Source organism: Triturus cristatus, chromosome 10 (assembly GCF_964204655.1).
Source record: "Triturus cristatus chromosome 10, aTriCri1.1, whole genome shotgun sequence".
Classification (NCBI taxonomy): domain Eukaryota; kingdom Metazoa; phylum Chordata; class Amphibia; order Caudata; family Salamandridae; genus Triturus; species Triturus cristatus.
Genome location: NC_140593.1, coordinates 241650595 through 241670214, shown reverse-complemented (window position 1 = coordinate 241670214; position 19620 = coordinate 241650595). Strand labels below are relative to the sequence as shown.

General features: G+C 48.1%; 1 protein-coding gene across 5 annotated transcripts in view; it reads right to left on the bottom strand.

Annotated features, from left to right (window-relative positions):
- Positions 1-773: 773 nt before the first annotated feature.
- GLCCI1 (glucocorticoid induced 1) overlaps positions 774-19620 on the bottom strand; it is a 400242-nt gene continuing 381395 nt past the window's right edge. For all 5 annotated transcript variants that reach the window (XR_014970042.1, XM_085630890.1, XM_085630888.1 and 2 more), the window contains one exon: positions 774-1679. Coding sequence is in view for 4 of the 5 variants with exons in the window: in XM_085630890.1 (XP_085487016.1) it covers positions 1340-1679 (340 nt within the window). In the remaining variant the exon portion in view is untranslated. The remainder of the gene's footprint in view (positions 1680-19620) is intronic.

The window sequence follows — 19620 nt, the reverse complement described above, 5'->3', positions numbered from 1 at the left end:
GCTCATGCACACCTACAAGGGCCTCCACAACACGGACCTGAATACCTGAACAACCGCCCAACTTTCCACCAGACACCTGCAGTTGGCATCCCTGGCCCTTGCCACTGTCCCCTGCATCCATCATTCTCAAGCCGGAGGACACTCCTCCCACCTCGCTGCCAAGACCTGGAACGACCTCCCAAACCACCTCCGAACCTCCAAGTCCCTCACCGAATTTAGGAGTGGCCTCAAGACCTGGCTGTTTGAGTAGCCCCCCCCCCCCCCCCCCCACGCAGCACCTGGATACCCCTCTGGGTGATTAGTGCACTCTGCAAATTTTGATTGACAGAAGGAGGAGGCATTTTTGTGAGGAATATTTCCAGTCGGGAAACCAAGCATTTTTAAGCTAAAGAATTCTTGACCTCTTGTGTGAGTAAGGTGAGGGAAGATATTTCACTGCCCCCACAAGATAATAAAGTTGACTTCAAGTTCAGCATGGTCTTGCTTTGATACTTTAAAAAAAACATGGCATGGGTTTTAAGGTTCTAACCTGGCACTGAACAGTTCTTAAAAGATAAAAACTTGAAAGTTCTCAAAGGATGCTTATAAATACTCAAACTATTACACATGCAATGGTGGTTTAGCTGCGTAACAATGGTAAGGTGGCACAGCACAGATTTACCCATATTCATCCAAGTTGATTTCTGCTTTGGGGAGTACAATATTTGTCAAGAAATAGGACACTGAGGAAACAAGTAGACGTTAAGTAAGAAAAGGCAAGAGTGAAGCTTCTCTCGAGTATTTTAGCCACAGAATGTGTATTCCATTTTAATTTACATTCCAAGTTACCTGAGTTTAGACTTCAACAGAAGTACCTGAAGCTAGACCACAGGATACTGTCCATTCGCTGCGGTCACAGTTTGTTTTTGCATTATATTACAGAAGGTAAAAACAAACACCTGGATAAATTGTAAACAAAATTCTAAAGCACAGTAATTTCAAAGGGGCACAACAACAAACCATTTTCAAATTATACAGGCATTTCTGTTGATTATAGAGCTTATTCATACTGTTGAATCGTTAACAGGACACAACACAATTATGGTCCAATGTAATATTGAAATGCATAGTCTTCACTTGATGCATGTTGTAGTTGCTGTTGTGGCTGCTGTCCGCAAAATGTTGAGTAGAATTCCATCCCCTGCAAAGAACATTGCTAAAGAAATGCTAAAAAGCGCTAACTCAATCATTTTATTTTGTTATTCCGAAAAGGTTTCTATGCCACATGCAGATGTTTGAGTGAGTATTAGATGCAGTTTCACTTGTTCAGCAGTAGGGCAGAGGCCTGCTCTGCCAGAAATTAGATCACAACATGGCTCTGAGTAGAGTATTCTTCTATCTGTAGCTCCTGAGCTATGTGATGAGAGATCTGCTGAACCGAGGCCTCGGCTGAGTCTGTTGTGTTGGTTGCAATATCCAACAGAGCTGAGTTAATAGCCTGTGAAGAAAGACTTTCAACTGCCCCAGTGCTCAAAACTGTATTCTGGGCAGAGATTGGATTGTTTTTGAGTGTTAGATCAGATGCTGGTAACAGAGGTCCTAAAAGTTTTACAGGACAGAAAGCTGATCCGGTGGGGATGAAATTTACTTTGTTTTTGTCAGGGCATGAAAAGAGGGGGGCTGCGACAGGCAGCCGAGACCTGAAAAAAAACAAAAGAAAGGGAAATATATTTACCAGGAAACTAAAGGCAGCTGTACTTGTAGCATACGTCATAAGAACATGTATTCTGTCAAGTAGAACATTTGACCAATGCAGTAACAGTCCACATGAATACACAGAGAGAACACTTTTAGTATACAGACTACACTATAGGTTTCCAAGCTAAAAAACTACAGCATTAACAATCTAGTTAGCAGAAAGTTGCCATTGCCATTATATTTCATGCTTTGCCACAGGTTTAAACAAAACTGGTTTCAAATGCTCGAAGATGAAGAAAAACGAACTTCTAGGGATAATACTTTATTGACAACTTCTTTTTTTTTGAGAGATACTATAAACTGATTTTAGGGAGCATAGCGGATAACAGCACAAGAACAAATGTAATGAAAACACTTCAAATCGTCTGATTAGTTTCTAAAATGTGTAATGCAAGGTGGATTTGTAGAGTGAAGCATGTCACTCTTGAGGGTTTCCAGGGGCTGAGATTGGGAGTGTAGCTATGTGGTGAAGCTTGGCCAGAGTAAAGCAGTGTTGATTGTCCCGTAAGAAGACCAATTGAAAACAGAGGACGTCAGCTCCTTACGGAACTCAAGAAGTGAGGAGGAGGCCCTGATGTTTTGAAGGGGGTCGTTCAAGGATTTGGCAGTTTAGTAGGAAAATTATCGACCTACCGTTGGGCTTCTGTGGATGTGTGCTATGTGTGCGACAGAGTGATGCTGAGCTAAGTTTGGCTCATAGAAGTAAGCTGGTAAAAGTGAAGCCGGTGATTGAGATACGAGGGTCTCGTAATATGTAGTGTCTAGAATGCATCTGTGAGAAGTTTGAACTGGGAGCGGATCTGGATAGGGAGCCAGTGGAGCTCTCCAAGGAGTAATGTGGTGTTGGTTCGGCGCAGGAGGCAGAAGACGAGTCTGGCAATGACGTTTTGGATGCTTTGAAGTCTGTTATGAAGATGGGTTGGGATGCTGCCATTGAGTGTGTTGTCATAGCCCAATCTGCTAGTGATTAGGGCTTGCATGATGGTGCGTCCAGTGGGAGCCACTTTAAAAGTTTACGTTACATGCGGACGATGTGGAAGCATGAGAAGGTGATGGTGTTGAACTGGGAATTCATGGTGAGATTGCCGTCCAGGATGAGGCCTAGATTCCTAGCATGGTCGGTTGGGGGTAGGGGGTCCAAGCTCAGCAGGTGGAGTCCCAAGGTGAGCTTTTATTCCCTAAAAATCAGCACTTGAGTTTTGTCGAACTGGAGGCAGTTTTCTTTCATCCAATTGGCTGGCCGTGCTGGTCATGCATTGTCTGACAGGGGAAAAAATGAGCTGGTGTCATCAGCGTAGGAGATGATACTGATTCTGTGGGATCTGATGAAGTTAGCCAGAGCAATCATGTACATGTTGAAAAGTGTGGGGCTGAATGATGATCCCTGTGGGACTCCGCAGCGAGGTTCTGATGTGAATGGCATGACCCGGACTCGTGTTGTTCAGGAAAGTAAGGATGCTATGCATTTGAGTTCTGATCATTATATTCTAGCTGAGCATAGTGGTGATGTGTGTGGTGGGAGACTGTGTTAAAAGTGGCCGACCAGGATGAGGGCGGCAGTCTCCATTGTCAAGGTTGGTGCGTATGTCGTCTGTGGCAGCAATGAGGGCTGTTTTGGTGCAGTGGTTGTTTTGGAAACCTGATAGCGAGTCGTCCAGCAGATTGTGACGTTCTAGGTGATCAGAGAGTTGTCTGTCAATGCTCTTCTCGATTACTTTGGCTGTGAAGGAAAGCAGCAAGATGAATCTGTGGTTGCCAAGTACTTTGGGGTCAGCTGAGGGTTTTTTCTTGTTGTTTTTTTTTTTTAGGAGAGCAGTGGCTTTGGCGTGTTACCAGCTAGAAAGGTGGCCATTTTGAGGGAGGTGTTAATGGAACTGAGTGCAGGCATGATTGTGGCTCTTCTTGTAGATATGGTGGGGGCAGGGTTCTGTGGGTGGCCCAGAGTGGAATGTCTTCATTATTGCTACGGTGTCCTTGATGGATAGAGGGTTCCATGCTGTCAGTTGGTAATCTTTGGTTGATGAGGTTAGTAGGCTGGAGTTCAATGTTGCTGTAGATCTTGGGGATGTTTTTCATGGAAGAAGTCAGAGGTTATTGCAGAGTTCTTGTGTAGGGTAAATGGTGTTGATTGTGGCTGTTGGGTTGGTGAATTCCTTGACAATGGTGAAAAGTTCCTTGCAGCTGTTAGAGCTAGATTTGATTCTCGGGGTCAGGGCCTTTTTTTAGTCTCTTTCATTTGATGGTGATAGTGCCTAAGTCTGGCCTTGTAGAGGTTTCCTGCGGTATTTCCTCAAGTAGATACCCATCCCTTTAGAGTTGTTTGCAAAATCTCTTGTATCCTCTCAGGTCAGCGTTGTACCAGCTAGCTTGCTTGTTGAATCTTTTGGGTTTGGTCTTTTTCAGGGGCACAGCGTATTGGCGCAGGTGTTGATCCAGCTATTGAACTTGTTTGTGTCGTTGATGAGGTCGTTGGTGGGGTCTGGGTAGTTTAGTTGGAGGGTGTTGAGCCATCCTATTTCTGTAACTTTCTTCCAACTGCGGCTTGGTGGTGTTTCTAGATTCCACTGGGGTGGTTGGTGGCCCTGTTATGTGGAAGTGGATGATGGAATGGTCCATCCATGTGAGTGGAGTAATGTGGCTGACTTTAACTTTTTTTTTTTAAAACCGATTCTAATTTCTTTTTTCAAACACCATAGAGACAGTTTGATATCAGTGAAGGCTGTCTGTAACCTTGTTGTTGGAGGAGAAGATGGGGTTCAGGGTGTTTCCGCTGATTTGAGTAGGGCCTTGTACTAGCTGGGTGAGGCTGATGGTCTGTAGACTTTCGAGCAAGTCCATGGAGTTGGAGTCCTTGGCGTCCTCGAGATTAAAGTTGAGATCACCCACGATGAAGTCTTTGGTGCCCACGGCAAAGGGTGCGTTGAGGTCAGTGAGGAGTTGGGTGTGATTTCCTGGGCGCCGGTAGGCAAGGGTGCCTTTGATAGTGGTTTTACGGTCTGTCTAAAGCTTGAGGAGCATGAGTCCATAAAAGTGGCTTCTGGGTCAATGTAAGAGGTAGACTTAATGGTGTCTCTGTGGATGATGGCGAGCACTGCTCCTGGTTTATGGGGTCGGTGCTGGTTCAGGACATTGCATCCAGTAGGAATGGCTGAGGCGATGTCTGGTGTCCATGTGGGGTTTAGCCAGGTTTTGGTAAGGAAGAGGACATTCAGTGAGTTTGGAGTTCATGGGCCCAAATCTTGGTGGAGTGCTTTCTGTATGAGCGCGAGTTGAGGGGCATGCCTTGAGTGTGTGTTGGTGAGCTGGTTGGGTGTATGGTGCTGTCTGAGTTTTGACGTGATGAGGGGTGCAGTATGTGTTTGGGTGGTTGGAGCACATCGGTGGAGGCATGTGAAGGGGCAATGTGAGCAGGCAAAGGGGTCCACAGTGGACTGAGGTGTGTCTCTGCAGCAGCGTTTGTGGCGGTGTCCAGGGTTGAGCAGATGGATTTCATCAGTTGTGTAGCTGGAGGAGGCTTTTGGACCAGGGATCCCTTTGCTCAGTGTGGTCCAGGCACGGACAGGCTTGCCTTAGGCACACCAGCACCATGGCCGCCATTAAATAGGGCTTTGGAAAGTGGGAGGAGTGTATGGGGGCAGTGGGCAGGCTGAGCAAGAGTAGTAAAGTCCAGCGAGGAGGGCCGTAAAGTCCGGCGGGAGCAGCAAGGTGGGAAACCACAATTGGCGGAGCAAGTCAGGGGGCAAACACTGACAGAAGACACCAAGATGCAAAACCGAACAGAAAAAGGAGCAAAGGATCCAAAAAGAAAAAGTAAAAGAAAGAAAGGATGTAAAAGGAGCAGTTAAATGGAAACAAGGGTCAGATAGAACAGATGGCACAAAGAAAAAGTAGTTACCAAGTCAGATCACAACTAGCAGCTAACAGGAAAAACGTCAGGAGACTGACACCAACATGAGTCAGAAGGGTAAGGTGGGTCAAAGTCGCACTGAAGCAGAAGAGATATGTCTGGGCATCTACTGAAGCGCTCTGATACCCACTTGGGTCATGTTCGCGCTATATAAAACTTTATACATGAAATTAAATGAATACTCCGCTTTCCATGTTGTTACAAGATTAATGATTTCAGTCCATGACAAGGGATTTATGGGAAATTAACATAGGTTGCCTGTATGAAACTATTTTAAGCAACCTATCTTCAGCTGTGATATTCTAACTTTTAGAACACAGCCAATGCCACACTTACAAAAGCCTCCCTCAAACATCAAACTAGTGCAGCTAAACCACTAGATGGACAGATATGAGGTAGATGATACAAAGACCAAAATCTTTATTAAAGTGTGATCCAAGACAATGTTAAGCTAACTGATTTCAGCAGGACTATTACCTACATTTTTCATTTATGCATGGATCTCCCAGGGGAGAACTCTACAACACCAACTGTACTAACAAGTGCCACAACAAAATTAATTCTCACCATTAACTAATTTGACAAAAAGAGGCCCACCATGAGCAAGCCAAAGTGTAAAACGGTTTATATAATTAAATGCTTCATGTCCATTTACTCCTACTCTTAACATTAGGGAATGGTATGTTTGTTCTGAATAATTTCACACCTTAACTTAGTTCATAATTAATTAAATACAATTAAATGGAAATATCCATGGTTTGGGTTAAGGTGTAGGCACTATAATAGAGTTAGGTAAAGTGGGGAGGTTTCTCCTTTAGGGCTCTGGGGCTGCACATCTCTGAAATTCTTACATGTTTACCTCAACAAATATTAAAGATATTGATTTATATAGAGATACGATTGTATCTCTAAACAAAGTGCTTTATTCAAGTCTGGGCTGTCTGTCCCAGGCTGCCTGCTCGCTTCGCTCTGAAGCAGGAGACCAAAGCCAGGCGGTAAAACAGCTTTCTACTATATGACGAATGATGCACGGCTTACCTTTCTAAAGCCCTTCATTGCCTTTGGGGTATCCACATCCGAGTCTACATCGCTGTGTGAAGGCAGACGTCCATCATTTACAGACATCGATTCCACTTTTCCTCATTCGGCACACTGTAAGACTGGATGCAAGCACGTGGAGATTGCAGCTTTGACCTTGGCAATGGGGTTATAATGCTAATCTTGCGTTACATATGTTATGAGACTCCTGGTCATGATAACCTCCCCCCCATGACAACCTAGGCCCTGACTGCAGGTCGTTGTGTATTTTAGAAGTGGGGCTGCTGTACTATTTCCCTCCCCAAATTGATCAAAACGACAAGAAGGGTTTTTGTTCCCTTGCGAAGGTGATCAAATATCTGAGTCAAGTATAAACGGAGAAATATATGCTAATGGTAAAGACAGTTACATGCTCTAGAGCGTTAAAACTGGCTCTATCTTCATGCCCTTAAAATTAATGGCAAAACCATGGATTGATTTACGAACAATGAATGTTAAAAACGTTAAGGTAATGCATGCCATCAATTTAGTTCCTCTTTTCTTTCACGTTTCAATTAATATTGCATTCCTCATGAGTGTTTCTGTATTTTTTGTGCATCTTATTACTCTTTTATAATGGATACTTTGAGTCGTGCCAGGTGTTCATGAAGGGCTTTGATTGAGAGCACTGGCACAGAGGCTTAAGTTAAAGCAAAGTGCCTGTCAGTGAGTTGGCCTCTCAGCAGAGTTCACAGAACAATGGTGATGTATTCCAGCAGGAAATGAAATTGTGTGAATGTGTGGAAGGGGATACACACGTCAACATATTTACAAGGCAAAAGTAAAAGAAAATAAAGTGCTTAAATATGAGTAAGTGTAGTGTATGTTTGGGGTGGTGAAGTGAGGGAGATGTGATGAAGTGCATTCATGTGTGAAAGGAGGGTGCTGAAAAGGAAAGAGAAAGTTGAAGATGTGCAGAGGGACGAGATGTGCAGAGAAAAAGGGCATAGCTACCTTACATAAAGTGAAGGCCAATATTGCTTCCACAAGTCTCAATAATATTTAATTCACATTCTCACAATTTCAGAATAGAAACTATTTCAAATGTCAGTTATTTATAACATATCATGGTTGTTACTCATTTACCTTAAACAGCTAACAACCGTTTACAAAGCCAATAGTACCGGCTGGTTTTAGGTGTATGTCAGTTGTTGCATATATATCTGGATGAAACCAAAATACCTGTTGGGTGACACACTATGAGAATCACAGAACTTTATATTGCATGTTCCGTTGAAGAGAGCCCCCACGTTTTTTAATCTCACTTAAAGATCTGTCTGCACACATTTCTATATAGCCGATTGCAGCCAGCAGTTTTAACTGCTTCCCGAAGCCTGGTTAGACCATTTTCTTTCAAAGTTGATGCTGCATGTAGTACAAGACAGTGAGCAAGCAGACACTCTAAAGGGCCTGAAGTTGTTGCGAAGTACAATTTGCACATCACATTAACTGTTGAACATATGAATGCAGTAAAATATGGGGGAAGGGAGGTCTTTATTGTGTTTTATATTTAAAGACTATTTGTTCCTATTGCTTTACAAACCTTGCTCTTTCTCAAAATTAATTTGCTTTAAAATGCACCATTTGCCAATCTTTTTTTACGTTTTTTTCAGGAGGAGCTACATAAAGGGCATGCCCAACTTTTACACCCCCTCCCCCCCCCCCCCCACTACTTTCAAATGTCACGAGCCACCACTGGGTCAATGTTCTCTTATTTTCTGAAAACAGTTGCATGCAATTCAAATCGGCATAAAATAAACATTAGTGTTGGGTTTAGGATAGAGTAAGGTTATAATATTTACAACAAAAATGTTAATTCATATATTATGTATTTGAATTGGTTAGGGAAAAACAGTGGCATTAGGGTTAGAGTGACATTTCCTTAACTGACTTATGTTACTTAATGAATGCAAAAAATGATAAATTCATATTTATATGCAATGGTGTACAGTTTATGGTGTAGAAAAGAAAACTGAATGTAAAGTAAATAATGTGCGTCAAGTAAGTACAGAAAATGGCAAGAGAGAGTTAGCAATATTGCTATCAGTTAGTAGTTTATTGTTACAAAATAGTGTGACAAGCTAATGGCAGACAATGAATAAGAGTTGGGGTAGTTCGGAAAAAACGGATGGCAGGAAATGTAGTGTGGCAAGTATCCATCCAAGGCAGTACACAAATACAAAATAACATCTTTTTTAAAACCAGATTCACAGCATTTATTATAGAAAATGCCTTTAGTATAGCTCTTAGAATACTGGGGGAAATCTAGCTCCTAAACCAGTTGGCCCATTCAAAAACAGAGTAGGTGGCTTTCTCAAAGCCATCTGTACAGAAGAACAGAGAATAGCTCAAATATTAAAGTTCACTAGAACATGGGCAAAATACCAGGGGGTGGTTATAAGAATTCAACTCATCGACACATAGTATGTGAAATGTTACAGATAACCATTCAGCGATTAGATGCTTCCTACAAAAGCACACTACTGTCTCGTTTGACCTGCTCCCCTGAAATAAATACCACATAAATATGAAATACAAAGTCCTCTGTATAAAACATTATCTTTTGGTAGGCATTTTTTATAGCACATAAGGTGGAGGAATAGGTAACCCACGCCACCCATAATTTCTGCATGTGTGAACACGTGAACCTAGATCGTTCACTAAGTAAACAATAGTAACATTATCAATAGTGTATAGAAGAACTGTAGGACAGTCACAGGAATATCCATCATTGCAGAAATGCTGCACTGCAATACAGTAATTACCACACAAGTAATGCAATAAAATAAATGAAAGAGCCAGGCAAACTTCTTGCCTCTGATTTTACCATTTCCTTCCCGCCAATAAACACAAAAAAATGTTCAGATGTGGTAACTGCTTGCACTAACAGCCTTGAAAAGGTCTGTCACAGCTGATGTAATCATATAATCAGAGCCTTAGCCACTAACAACAACTCTCTAAAAGCTTTTGTTACAACCATGGAGACTCCCAAAGCCATTTCTCGCTTCTCACATTAAAAAGTCAAATATCAAAATGCAAGTCTTGTATCCTGGGGTAACACTGTAAATAAACAAGTATAGAACCTCAAGGATTTATTGGGTGCGCACCCACTACATCGTGGGTTACTACGTCTTGACCATTACATCATGGAACAACAGATCATTAATAATTACAAAGCATCATACTATACTGATATATATATATATTTTTTTCGCTCCCTGGTTGCACCAGCCCAACACACACATGAACGGTGCTAGTCACGGCGGGGGTGCTCCCGCCTTCAAAATCAGCTCCAAACTGCCAGTCGGTAATCGTACCCATTCACAGAAGACAGCACTCACGGGGGAGAGTTCCAATGATGTATTTATTTCGGGAACTCTGGGCGCACAACAGACGCGTTTCGGCAGGTCGCCTTTCTCGATGTTTAGCACGAAACGCCGATATCGCCATTGCCTTAAATTCATTATTCGCGCTAACAAATTGCAATCAACACAGTGAAAGGACTACTCCGGCAGATCCCCACAATCTGGGTACTAAAATTCCGCCATCTTTGAATATTCAAAGTAGTGACACATCACCGTAAATCGTATATAACAAACTATGTTATGAAATGCATAGATAAATACAATTCATAAATGTCATAACCCATAATTGAGCCCTGGATGGGCATAATTTCATTCGCAAAAATAAAGCGCAAATAAAACCTCTCCGAATTCGTAATGCAATGAACAGCGGCAACTGGACTTCATAAACAACGCAATATATAAATCAGTACAATATTCATGATAATTCGATGGATGAAATCATTGCCCCAAACACAGAAAATCAGACAAGCATATACATCAAACAATGTGTGTATGTGTAATAGACTCATTAGTCACCCAGGTGTAAAGCTAATTCTTCACTGCTATTTAAACCTTGCGGATTCTTACACTGTAGATCGATTATGTAACGTGACTCAAGACGTCTAAGTCTTTGAATCCTATCACCCCCTCTTGGATTAATGGGTACATGATCCAAACAGAAGTATGAGAGTAGGTCTCGATCCCGTTTATGACATTGGTTAAAATGTCGTGCAACCGGGTAGGACATATCCACATTGGAAATGGCCCGCATATGCTCAAGGATCCGAATCTTGGCAGGGTGTATGGTACTCCCGATGTATCAGAGTCCACAAGGACATGTCAGACAGTATACTGTGTATGGAGTGGTGCATGTAAGAAATTTGGTAATTTTCCTCGGTGCTGTAAGGCCTGGGATATTATATGACAAGACCCTTTTGCTTTTCTTACAGGCCTTGCATTTACCGCAAGGATAAAATCCATTTAGTGCCCCAAAAGGTGATTTTGAGTCCACAGTATTGTGATAACTGTGTACCAAGGTGTCCCGAAGGGATCTAGCCTTCTTGAATGTGACCAAAGGGTTAGACGGTAAATCACTACCTGTTTGGATCATGTACCCATTAATCCAAGAGGGGGTGATAGGATTCAAAGACTTAGACGTCTTGAGTCACGTTACATAATCGATCTACAGTGTAAGAATCCGCAAGGTCTAAATAGCAGCGAAGAATTAGCTGTACACCTGGGTGACTAATAAGTCTATTACACATACACACATTGTTTGATGTATATGCTTGTCTGATTTTCTGTGTTTGGGGCAATGATTTCATCCATTGAATTATCATGAATATTGTACTGATTTATATATTGCGTTGTTTATGAAGTCCAGTTGCCGCTGTTCATTGCATTACGAATTCGGAGAGGTTTTATTTGCGCTTTATTTTTGCGAATGAAATTATGCCCATCCAGGGCTCAATTATGGGTTATGACATTTATGAATTGTATGTATCTATGCATTTCGTAACATAGTTCGTTATATACGATTTACGGTGATGTGTCACTACTTTGAATATTCAAAGATGGCGGAATTTTAGTACCCAGATTGTGGGGATCTGCCGGAGTAGTCCTTTCACTGTGTTGATTGCAATTTGTTAGCGCGAATAATGAATTTAAGGCAATGGCGATATCGGCGTTTCGTGCTAAACATCGAGAAAGGCGACCTACCGAAACGCGTCTGTTGTGCGCCCAGAGTTCCCGAAATAAATACATCACTGGAACTCTCCCCCGTGAGTGCTGTCTTCTGTGAATGGGTACGATTACCAACTGGCAGTTTGGAGCTGATATATATATATATATATCTATAAATACACACACACAGTTATGGACTTCAATTAAAAAGCAGTTCTCCAAATCTGCCCAAATTTTTTCAAAAAGTTGGACATCAGGTTTGGTTTAGGCAAAGCAAGTTTTGCGCAGGTCCGCCAAGTGAAGAAGGAGGGTGATGCAGGGTCGGCTATAAAAAACAAGCATTTGCAATGCAATAGGTCTCACATTATAAAAGTGTGAGCAGTTGGCATTGCTAATAATAATGCAACACTAGCTATTGGCATTGTAAATGATAATGGCATTTATTTATGTGTTTGTTTTATAAAATAGATAAAAAAGGCATTGTCATGAACAATGCCAATAGCTTAAAGTTTTGCAAAAGCGAGACCTATTGCATTGCAAATGCTTGTTTCAGTACTGCAGGCTTTTTTAAAGTTTTAGTCACTACTCAAAATGAAATCCATTTTACCAGCGTTGCCAATGCTCCTTTATGTTTAATGCCATAAATGAAACACAATGTTCTGAGCAGATTGCGAAATAGCATCTCCAGCCACGATCACAATGTCTCACTTCATGCTGGACAGTGGGCACCCTGTTTTCATGCAGCGCCAAGACGGGGTGAACTAATGCACAGAGGTCTGTCAGCGTCCGAGGCTCAAAGCATTCCTTGCAACAGAAAGCTGTGTCAAGGTACGGCCATGTGCCAAGAAGAAATGGAAGGAGAAAGCTCCCTAGGTGCCGCGGGTACCGACACGAGCACGATATTCCGAGAGGACCAGTTGGAATCTTATACACACCGAGAACTGAAACAATTTTGCAAAGACCTTGGAATCGCTACCACCGGACTAAGCACGAAAGAGGACTTCCAGGGAGCATTAAAAACCTGGGTCGGGGCAGGAGCCCCCCGGACACAAACCGAAGGAGAGCCGCCAAACGAACCACGAAGCACCCCGGGGAGGAACGGCGCCCCCGAGGGGGGCCTATCCCCAGAGGAGCTAGCGGACCGAGAAAGAGGTCGCAACCACGAACTAGAACTAGCCAAATTAAAAATCGAGGGAGAGCTAAAACTGGCCGAAAAGAAGCTGGCGGTAGAACAGTTACGCCTACAAGGAGAACTCGAGGAAAAGAAACGACAGAGAACACGAAGAAAGAAAACTCCAACTAAAGCACGAATGTAGCCTGAAAGAGATCGAGCTCAAGGCTAAGAATACAGAGGCCAGACCTTCGGTAACCCAACCCCTCTCCTCCGCCGTGGAACCAAAGGTCCACATCCCCAAGGATGTGGTGAAGGAATACTATAAGAACGACGACATCCAGCAATGGTTCAAGGCCTACGAAGTCGCCATGACCTCCCACCGAGTCCCGCAGAAAGACTGGGGGGCTGGGCTGTGGGACCGGTTCCTGAGCGAGGGGAGAGATACCCTGCTGGACCTGCCCTCCACGGTGCTGAACTCCTACAGTCACATGAAAGAGGCCCTAGTAGCCAGATATGGGCTCACCCCTGAGATGTACCAGCAACGATTTAGAGACTGCAAGAAGATACCCGGTACCACCTGGGTGGAGTACGTGAACTTTTACAGCCGGGTCTTGGACGGGTGGATCAAGGGCAGCAAGGTCTCCACCTTTGAGGAGCTGTTCGACCTAATCGCATGGAAACACTTGTCCGCCAATTGCTTTGTGGAGTTGCGCCAGCACCTCCTGGACAGCAAACTCACGGACCCTCGAAAACTGGCCGTCGAGGCTGACCGATGGGTAAACACCCGGGCCTCCCGGGGTCCCGTGGGAGACTACGGTCGCCAGTCAGGGACCCCTCCGCCAGAGGGGTGGAGGGAATCAAGGCCGACCAAGAGAACTCCCGGGGGGACCCCAGCTCAGTCCCCCCAGAGGACAACCTCCGCCCTTTCCAGCCCCACCTCCGACCAGCACCGGGCCACCGGGGAGGTCGGGGCCCCGAGTAAGGATCACCTGTTTCCGCTGCCAACAGACCGGACACTATGCCAGCGACCCTCAATGTCCCATGTACCAACGACCCGCCACGACCACCCCGCCGGCTCGACAAATGGCCTCCGTAGCCCTGGGGGAAGAGATGGAAGACTCCGAAGAATGGGAACCAGCCGCCATGGCCTTGGTCTCCCTAGGGGACCGAGAGATGGTCCCCGGAACGTCCCTGCCTGCCAACACGAAGAAGTACCGACAGCAGGTGACGGTCAACGGTCACCGCGTCGAGGGCCTCCGGGACACGGGGGCGAGTGTCACGGCGGTTCACTGTCACCTGGTCTCCGACGATCAGATCCTGCCCGACGCCTTTTGTCCAGTCATATCGTCAGACAATTCAGAGAGCCTCTGCCGGCCCTAGTTCCCTTCGAAAGGGGGGGGGGGGGGGTGGAGTCACCGGCAAGTTGAAGGTGGCAGTCCGAACCTCCCAGCCAGTAGATTGCCTCCTGGGCAACGACATTGAGAAGTGGAACGAAGAGCCCATCTCGAGATGATGGGCCTACCCGAATGGGTATGCGCCACCACGCGCTCGATGACTCTCAGATTGCCTTCCTCCGAGGGAGGGGAGGCCAGGCCGCTGAACACCGCCACCATCCCCGAGGTCCGGGATGCACCCCTCAAGCCAGACGACCCCCTTCCAGACGAAGCGACCGTTCCCGACGAGGGGTCCGTGCCTTCCGACCCCGAACCCCTGACCGAGCTCGGGGACCTGCCAGAAATGGCCCAGTGGCACTGCGAGGGAGGCCCCTCCCGAGAAGAATTCTGCCAAGAACAATCCACCTGCCCCTCTCTCATTGGACCCCGACAGCAGGCAGAGGCCCAAGCAGCAGGCGACCGGACCGGCACCCACTGGGTATACTGGGAAAACGGCCTTCTGTACAGCGAACAGAAGTCGGCCGAGTTGGGCTCGGCCCGAGTACTGGTGGTACCCCTGCGCTTCCGAAGTCTCCTCCTGGGCCTAGCCCATGATGTACCCCTGGCCGGACACTTAGGTCAAGACAAGACCTACCAGCGACTCGTCACCCACTTCTATTGGCCCAAGATGCGAGCGAATGTGGAGGCCCACTGTAAGTCCTGCCTCACGTGCCAGGCCAGCGGAAAGAGTGGGGGGAAGCGCAAGGCTCCGCTACAACACTTCCCCGTCGTCAGTACCCCTTTTGAGCGGGTAGGAATCGACATTGTGGGACCCCTGGACCCCAAGACCGCCCAGGGCCACCGGTTCATCCTCGTCCTGGTGGACCATGCCACCCGCTACCCCAAAGCCATCCCCCTCCGCCCCGTGACAGCCCCCGTGGTGGGCCGGGCCTTGATGGGGATCTTCTCCCGCGTGGGGTTCCCCCGCGAAGTTGTGAGTGATCGGGGCACGAACTTTATCTCCAAATACATGAGGTCCCTATGGCAGAGTGCGGAGTATCGTACAAGTTCACCACCCCATACCACCCCCAAGGGAATGGCCTAGTCGAGCGATTTAACAGGACACTGAAGGGAATGATCATGGGCCTCGAAGAACCTCTACGCCGGAGATGGGACGTCCTCCTTCCATGCCTCCTGTTCGCCTACCGAGAGGTCCCACAAAAATCCCTGGGGTTCAGCCCATTCGAACTGCTATACGGACACCCCGTCCGGGGACCCCTGAGCCTGGTCAAGGAGGGTTGGGAAACGACTCTCCAGGGGACCCCTCCGGATGTGTTCCGATACATCTTGGCGCTCCGCAACCAGACCCGGAAATTCCGAGAACTCGCAGAGGCGAACCTTGAGGCGAGCCAGGAAGAGATGAGGCGCTGGTATGACCAGAACGCTACCCTGGTCGAGTTTCAGCCGGGCCAACAAGTCTGAGTCATGGCCTCGGTGAGACCCTGCGCCCTCCAAGATAAATGGACTGGACCCTTCAAAGTGGTCGAGCGGAAGAGCCAAGTCACCTATCTCGTGGAGGAACCGCCTCAAACCCCACTTTGTAAGGACGGAGTTGAGCTTACCCCTGGCCACCGACGATGGGGCCGAAGAAGACACCGAGCCCTTCCCAGTCCCCCTGGGGGCGAAAGAGACCGATGGTTCCGTGGAGGGGGTGAGACTGTCAACCGCCCTCACAGCCCAGCAGTCCGACGACTGCCGCCAGCTACTAAGGCAGTTCGCGGACCTCTTCTCCCTAACCCCTGGGGTCACCGACTGGTGTGTCCACGACATGAACACCGGCGACAGCCCGCCAGTAAGACACCGGGCCTACCGGGTCCCTGATCGGGTCCGAACCTGCATCCAGACCGAGGTAGCGAAGATGTTGGCCCTCGGGGTGATTGAACCCTCCGACAGCCCCTGGGCCAGCCCGGTAGTCCTGGTTCCGAAAGCGGCTGCCCCTGGTGTCGCCCCCGAGCTGAGGTTTGGCGTGGAATACCGAGGGCTCAATGCGGCCACCCGAGCGGATGCTCACCCTATCCCCCACGCAGACGAGCTCATCGACCGCCTCGGGGCCGCTCGCTACCTTAGCACCTTCGACCTAACTTGTGGATACTGGCAGATTGCCCTCACCGAGGGAGCCAAGGAGCGCTCCGCCTTCTCCACCCCGGATGGGCACTACCGCTTTAGGGTGATGCCGTTTGGAATGAAGAATGCCCCGGCCACGTTCCAGCGGCTGGTGAAGAGGGTCCTGTCCGGACTAGAGGGGTTCAGCGCGGCGTACCTCGACGATATAGCGGTATTCAGCTTCCAATGGACCGAGCACCTCCAGCACCTCCGACAAGTCCTGCCGGCTCTGCGACAGGCCGGACTCACCATCAAAGCCAGCAAATGTCAAATTGGGCACGGCTCCGTGACCTATCTGGGGCACCAGGTGGGAAGCGGACAGGTCGCCCTCCTCCAGCCAGAGATCGACGCCATCTTGTCCTGGGAACCCCCAACGACCCAAACGGAAGTCCGGGCCTTCCTGGGCCTCACCGGTTACTACCGGAGGTTTATTAAGAACTATGGCAGCATCGCAGGCCCCCTCACTGAGCTAACCTCAAAAAAACACCAGAAGAAAATACAATGGACTCCCCCATGCCAGGACGCGTTAGACGCCCTAAAAACCGCTATATGTACTGCTCCGGTGCTTAAGGCCCCCGACTACACCCAGGAGTTTGTGGTCCAGACGGACGCCTCGGAACTCGGCATCGGGGCAGTCCTCTCACAGTTCAACAACAAGGGTGAAAATCAGCCCGTAGCCTTCATCAGCCGAAGGTTGCTGCCCCGAGAACAGCGGTGGAGCACAATTGAAAGAGAGACCTTCGCAGTAGTCTGGGCCCTCAAAAAGCCACGGCCCTACCTGTTCGGAACACACTTCCGAGTGCAAACCGACCACCGACCCTTGCGGTGGTTGATGCAGATGCGAGGGGAAAACCCTAAACTGCTACGCTGGTCCATCTCCCTCCAGGGGATGGACTTCACTGTGGAACATCGCCCCGGGACGGACCACGCCAACGCGGACGGTCTGTCCCGATTCTTCCGCTTCGGCGAGGAGAACCCCCAAGTGGATGGGTAGTTCTCCCCGCCTTTCAGCTGGGGGGGCGCGTGTGAGACCGGCCTCGTGGCGTGGGCCCTCCCAACCAGCAAGCCACCCTGCAACCGCACCGATCCTCCATGTCACAGACTTCCGGCCACCATGGCCCAACATCCCGATGGCCGGCCAGGCCCCCAACACGCATGCCCGGCCGAGGGAGAGTGAAACCCCCCCCAAGCCAGACCGAGAGGCGCCGACCCTGTCACACCTCTAGTCTCTTCCCCAAGGGAGGTTTCGATCGACCACCAGGCCCCCGGTGAGCGGCCGCCTCGCCTGCTGGGTGTCTGGAGTCCCTCCCGGACCCACCTGAATAGATCAAAGGGCCGAACGACAGGAAGCTCCGACACACCGCCCCCCAAGCACCAAGACCCCTCTCGGCAAGGTCCCCGGACTTCAAAGAGGAGGGGAAGTATAACAAGGGGTGCGGAAGGGACGGGAGGCAGAGAAGACCTGGACTGACGAGAGCCTGCTGATCTGGTCGCGGCTCGATCGCTCCCCGAACCAAAGAACGCTACCCGAACTCTGAACCATCTGAGCCCTGCTGACGCTGTCGCGGCTCCCTGAACTCTGACCCATCTGAGCCCTGCTGACGCTGTCGCGGCTCCCCGAACTCTGACCCATCTGAGCCCTGCTGACGCGGTCGCGGCTCCCTGAACCATCTGAGCCCTGCCGACGCTGTCGCGGCTCCCCGAACTCTGAACCATCTGAGCCCTGCTGACGCGGCTCCACGAACCCTGAACCATCTGAGCCCTGCTGACGCTGTCGCGGCTCCCCGAACTCCGAACCACCTGTGCCTGCTGAGTGACTCGCGGCCCCCTCCTCCAAGAGAATCGGCAGAGACTGCCAAGAGAAGCAACATCCCCTCAGCTCGAGGATTGAGAGCTGTGCGCCGGATACTCCGCAGAGACACTGACTCAAAGACTGTCCCGCTACCCCGAGATCACCGCCGTTTGTGACACTAATTCTGTACCTGCCTTCTGGATCATAAAGATCCCCTACAACTAACGATAAAGTATACTGTCTTACGAAGAACTACTGTGTGGTGTCCCTCTATTAGAAGAGAGTAAGCGCAGCGTGTGCGATCCTAGGTACGAGACCCTTCCAGGAAGGGCCTCCCCGCTCTTGCTCGGCCTAACTCTGGGAAAGGTGGGTCTCCGGGTGGTCAGGAACGCATTCCGCAGCCTTCCCGGGGAACACTTTCCAACAGTGTGGTTGTGTGTGTGTGGTTGTGTGTGTGTGGTTGTGTGTGTGTGTGGTTGTGTGTGTGTGGTTGTGTGTGTGGATGTGTGTGTGGATGTGTGTGTGGATGTGTGTTTGTGGTATTGTGTGTGTGTAGTTGTGGTTGATTGTGTGTGGATGTGCGTTTGTGTTATTGTGTGTGGTTGTGTGCTGTTGTGGTTGTGTGTTGCGGTTGTGTGTCTGTGTTGTGGTTGTATGTATAGTTGTGGTTGTGTGTGGTTGTGTGTGTGGTTGTGGGTGTGTGGTTGTGTATGTGGTTGTGTGTGGTTGTGTGTGTGGTTGTGTGTGGTTGTGTGTGGTTGCGTGTGTGTGTGGTTGCGTGTGTGTGTGGTTGCGTGTGTGTGTGGTTGCGTGTGGGGGTGTGGTTGTGTGCGTTTGTGTGTGGAAGTGCGTTTGTGTTATTGTGTGTGTGGTTGTGTGTGTGTGTGTTGTGTGTGTAGCTGTGGTTGTGTGTGTGGATGTGCGTTAGTGTGTGTGTGTGTGTGGTTGTGTGTTGTGATGTGGTTGTGTGTTGTGTGTGGATGTGCGTTTTTGATATTGCATGTGTGGGTGTGTGTGGTTGTGTGTTGTGGGTGTGTGTGGTTGTGTGTTGTGGTTGTGTGCGATTGTGTGTGTTATGTGTGTGGATGTGAGTTTGTGTTATTGCATGTGTGGTTGTGTGTGTGGTTGTGTGTGTGGTTGTGTGTTGTGGTTGTGGTTGTGTGTTGTGTGTTGTGGTTGTGTGTGTGGTTGTGTGTGTGTTGTGTGTGAGCGGTTGTGTGTGCGGTTGTGTGTGTGTGCGCGGTTGTGTGTGTGTGGTTGTGTGTGCGTTTGTGTTATTGCATGTGTGGTTGTGTGTGATTGTGTGTGCTTGTGGTTGTGTGTGCTTGTGTGTGTAGTTGTGGGTGTGTGTGTGGTTGTGTGATTGTGGTTGTATGTGTGATTGTGTGTGTGGCTGTGTGCGTGTGGTTGTGGTTGTGTTATGTGGTTGT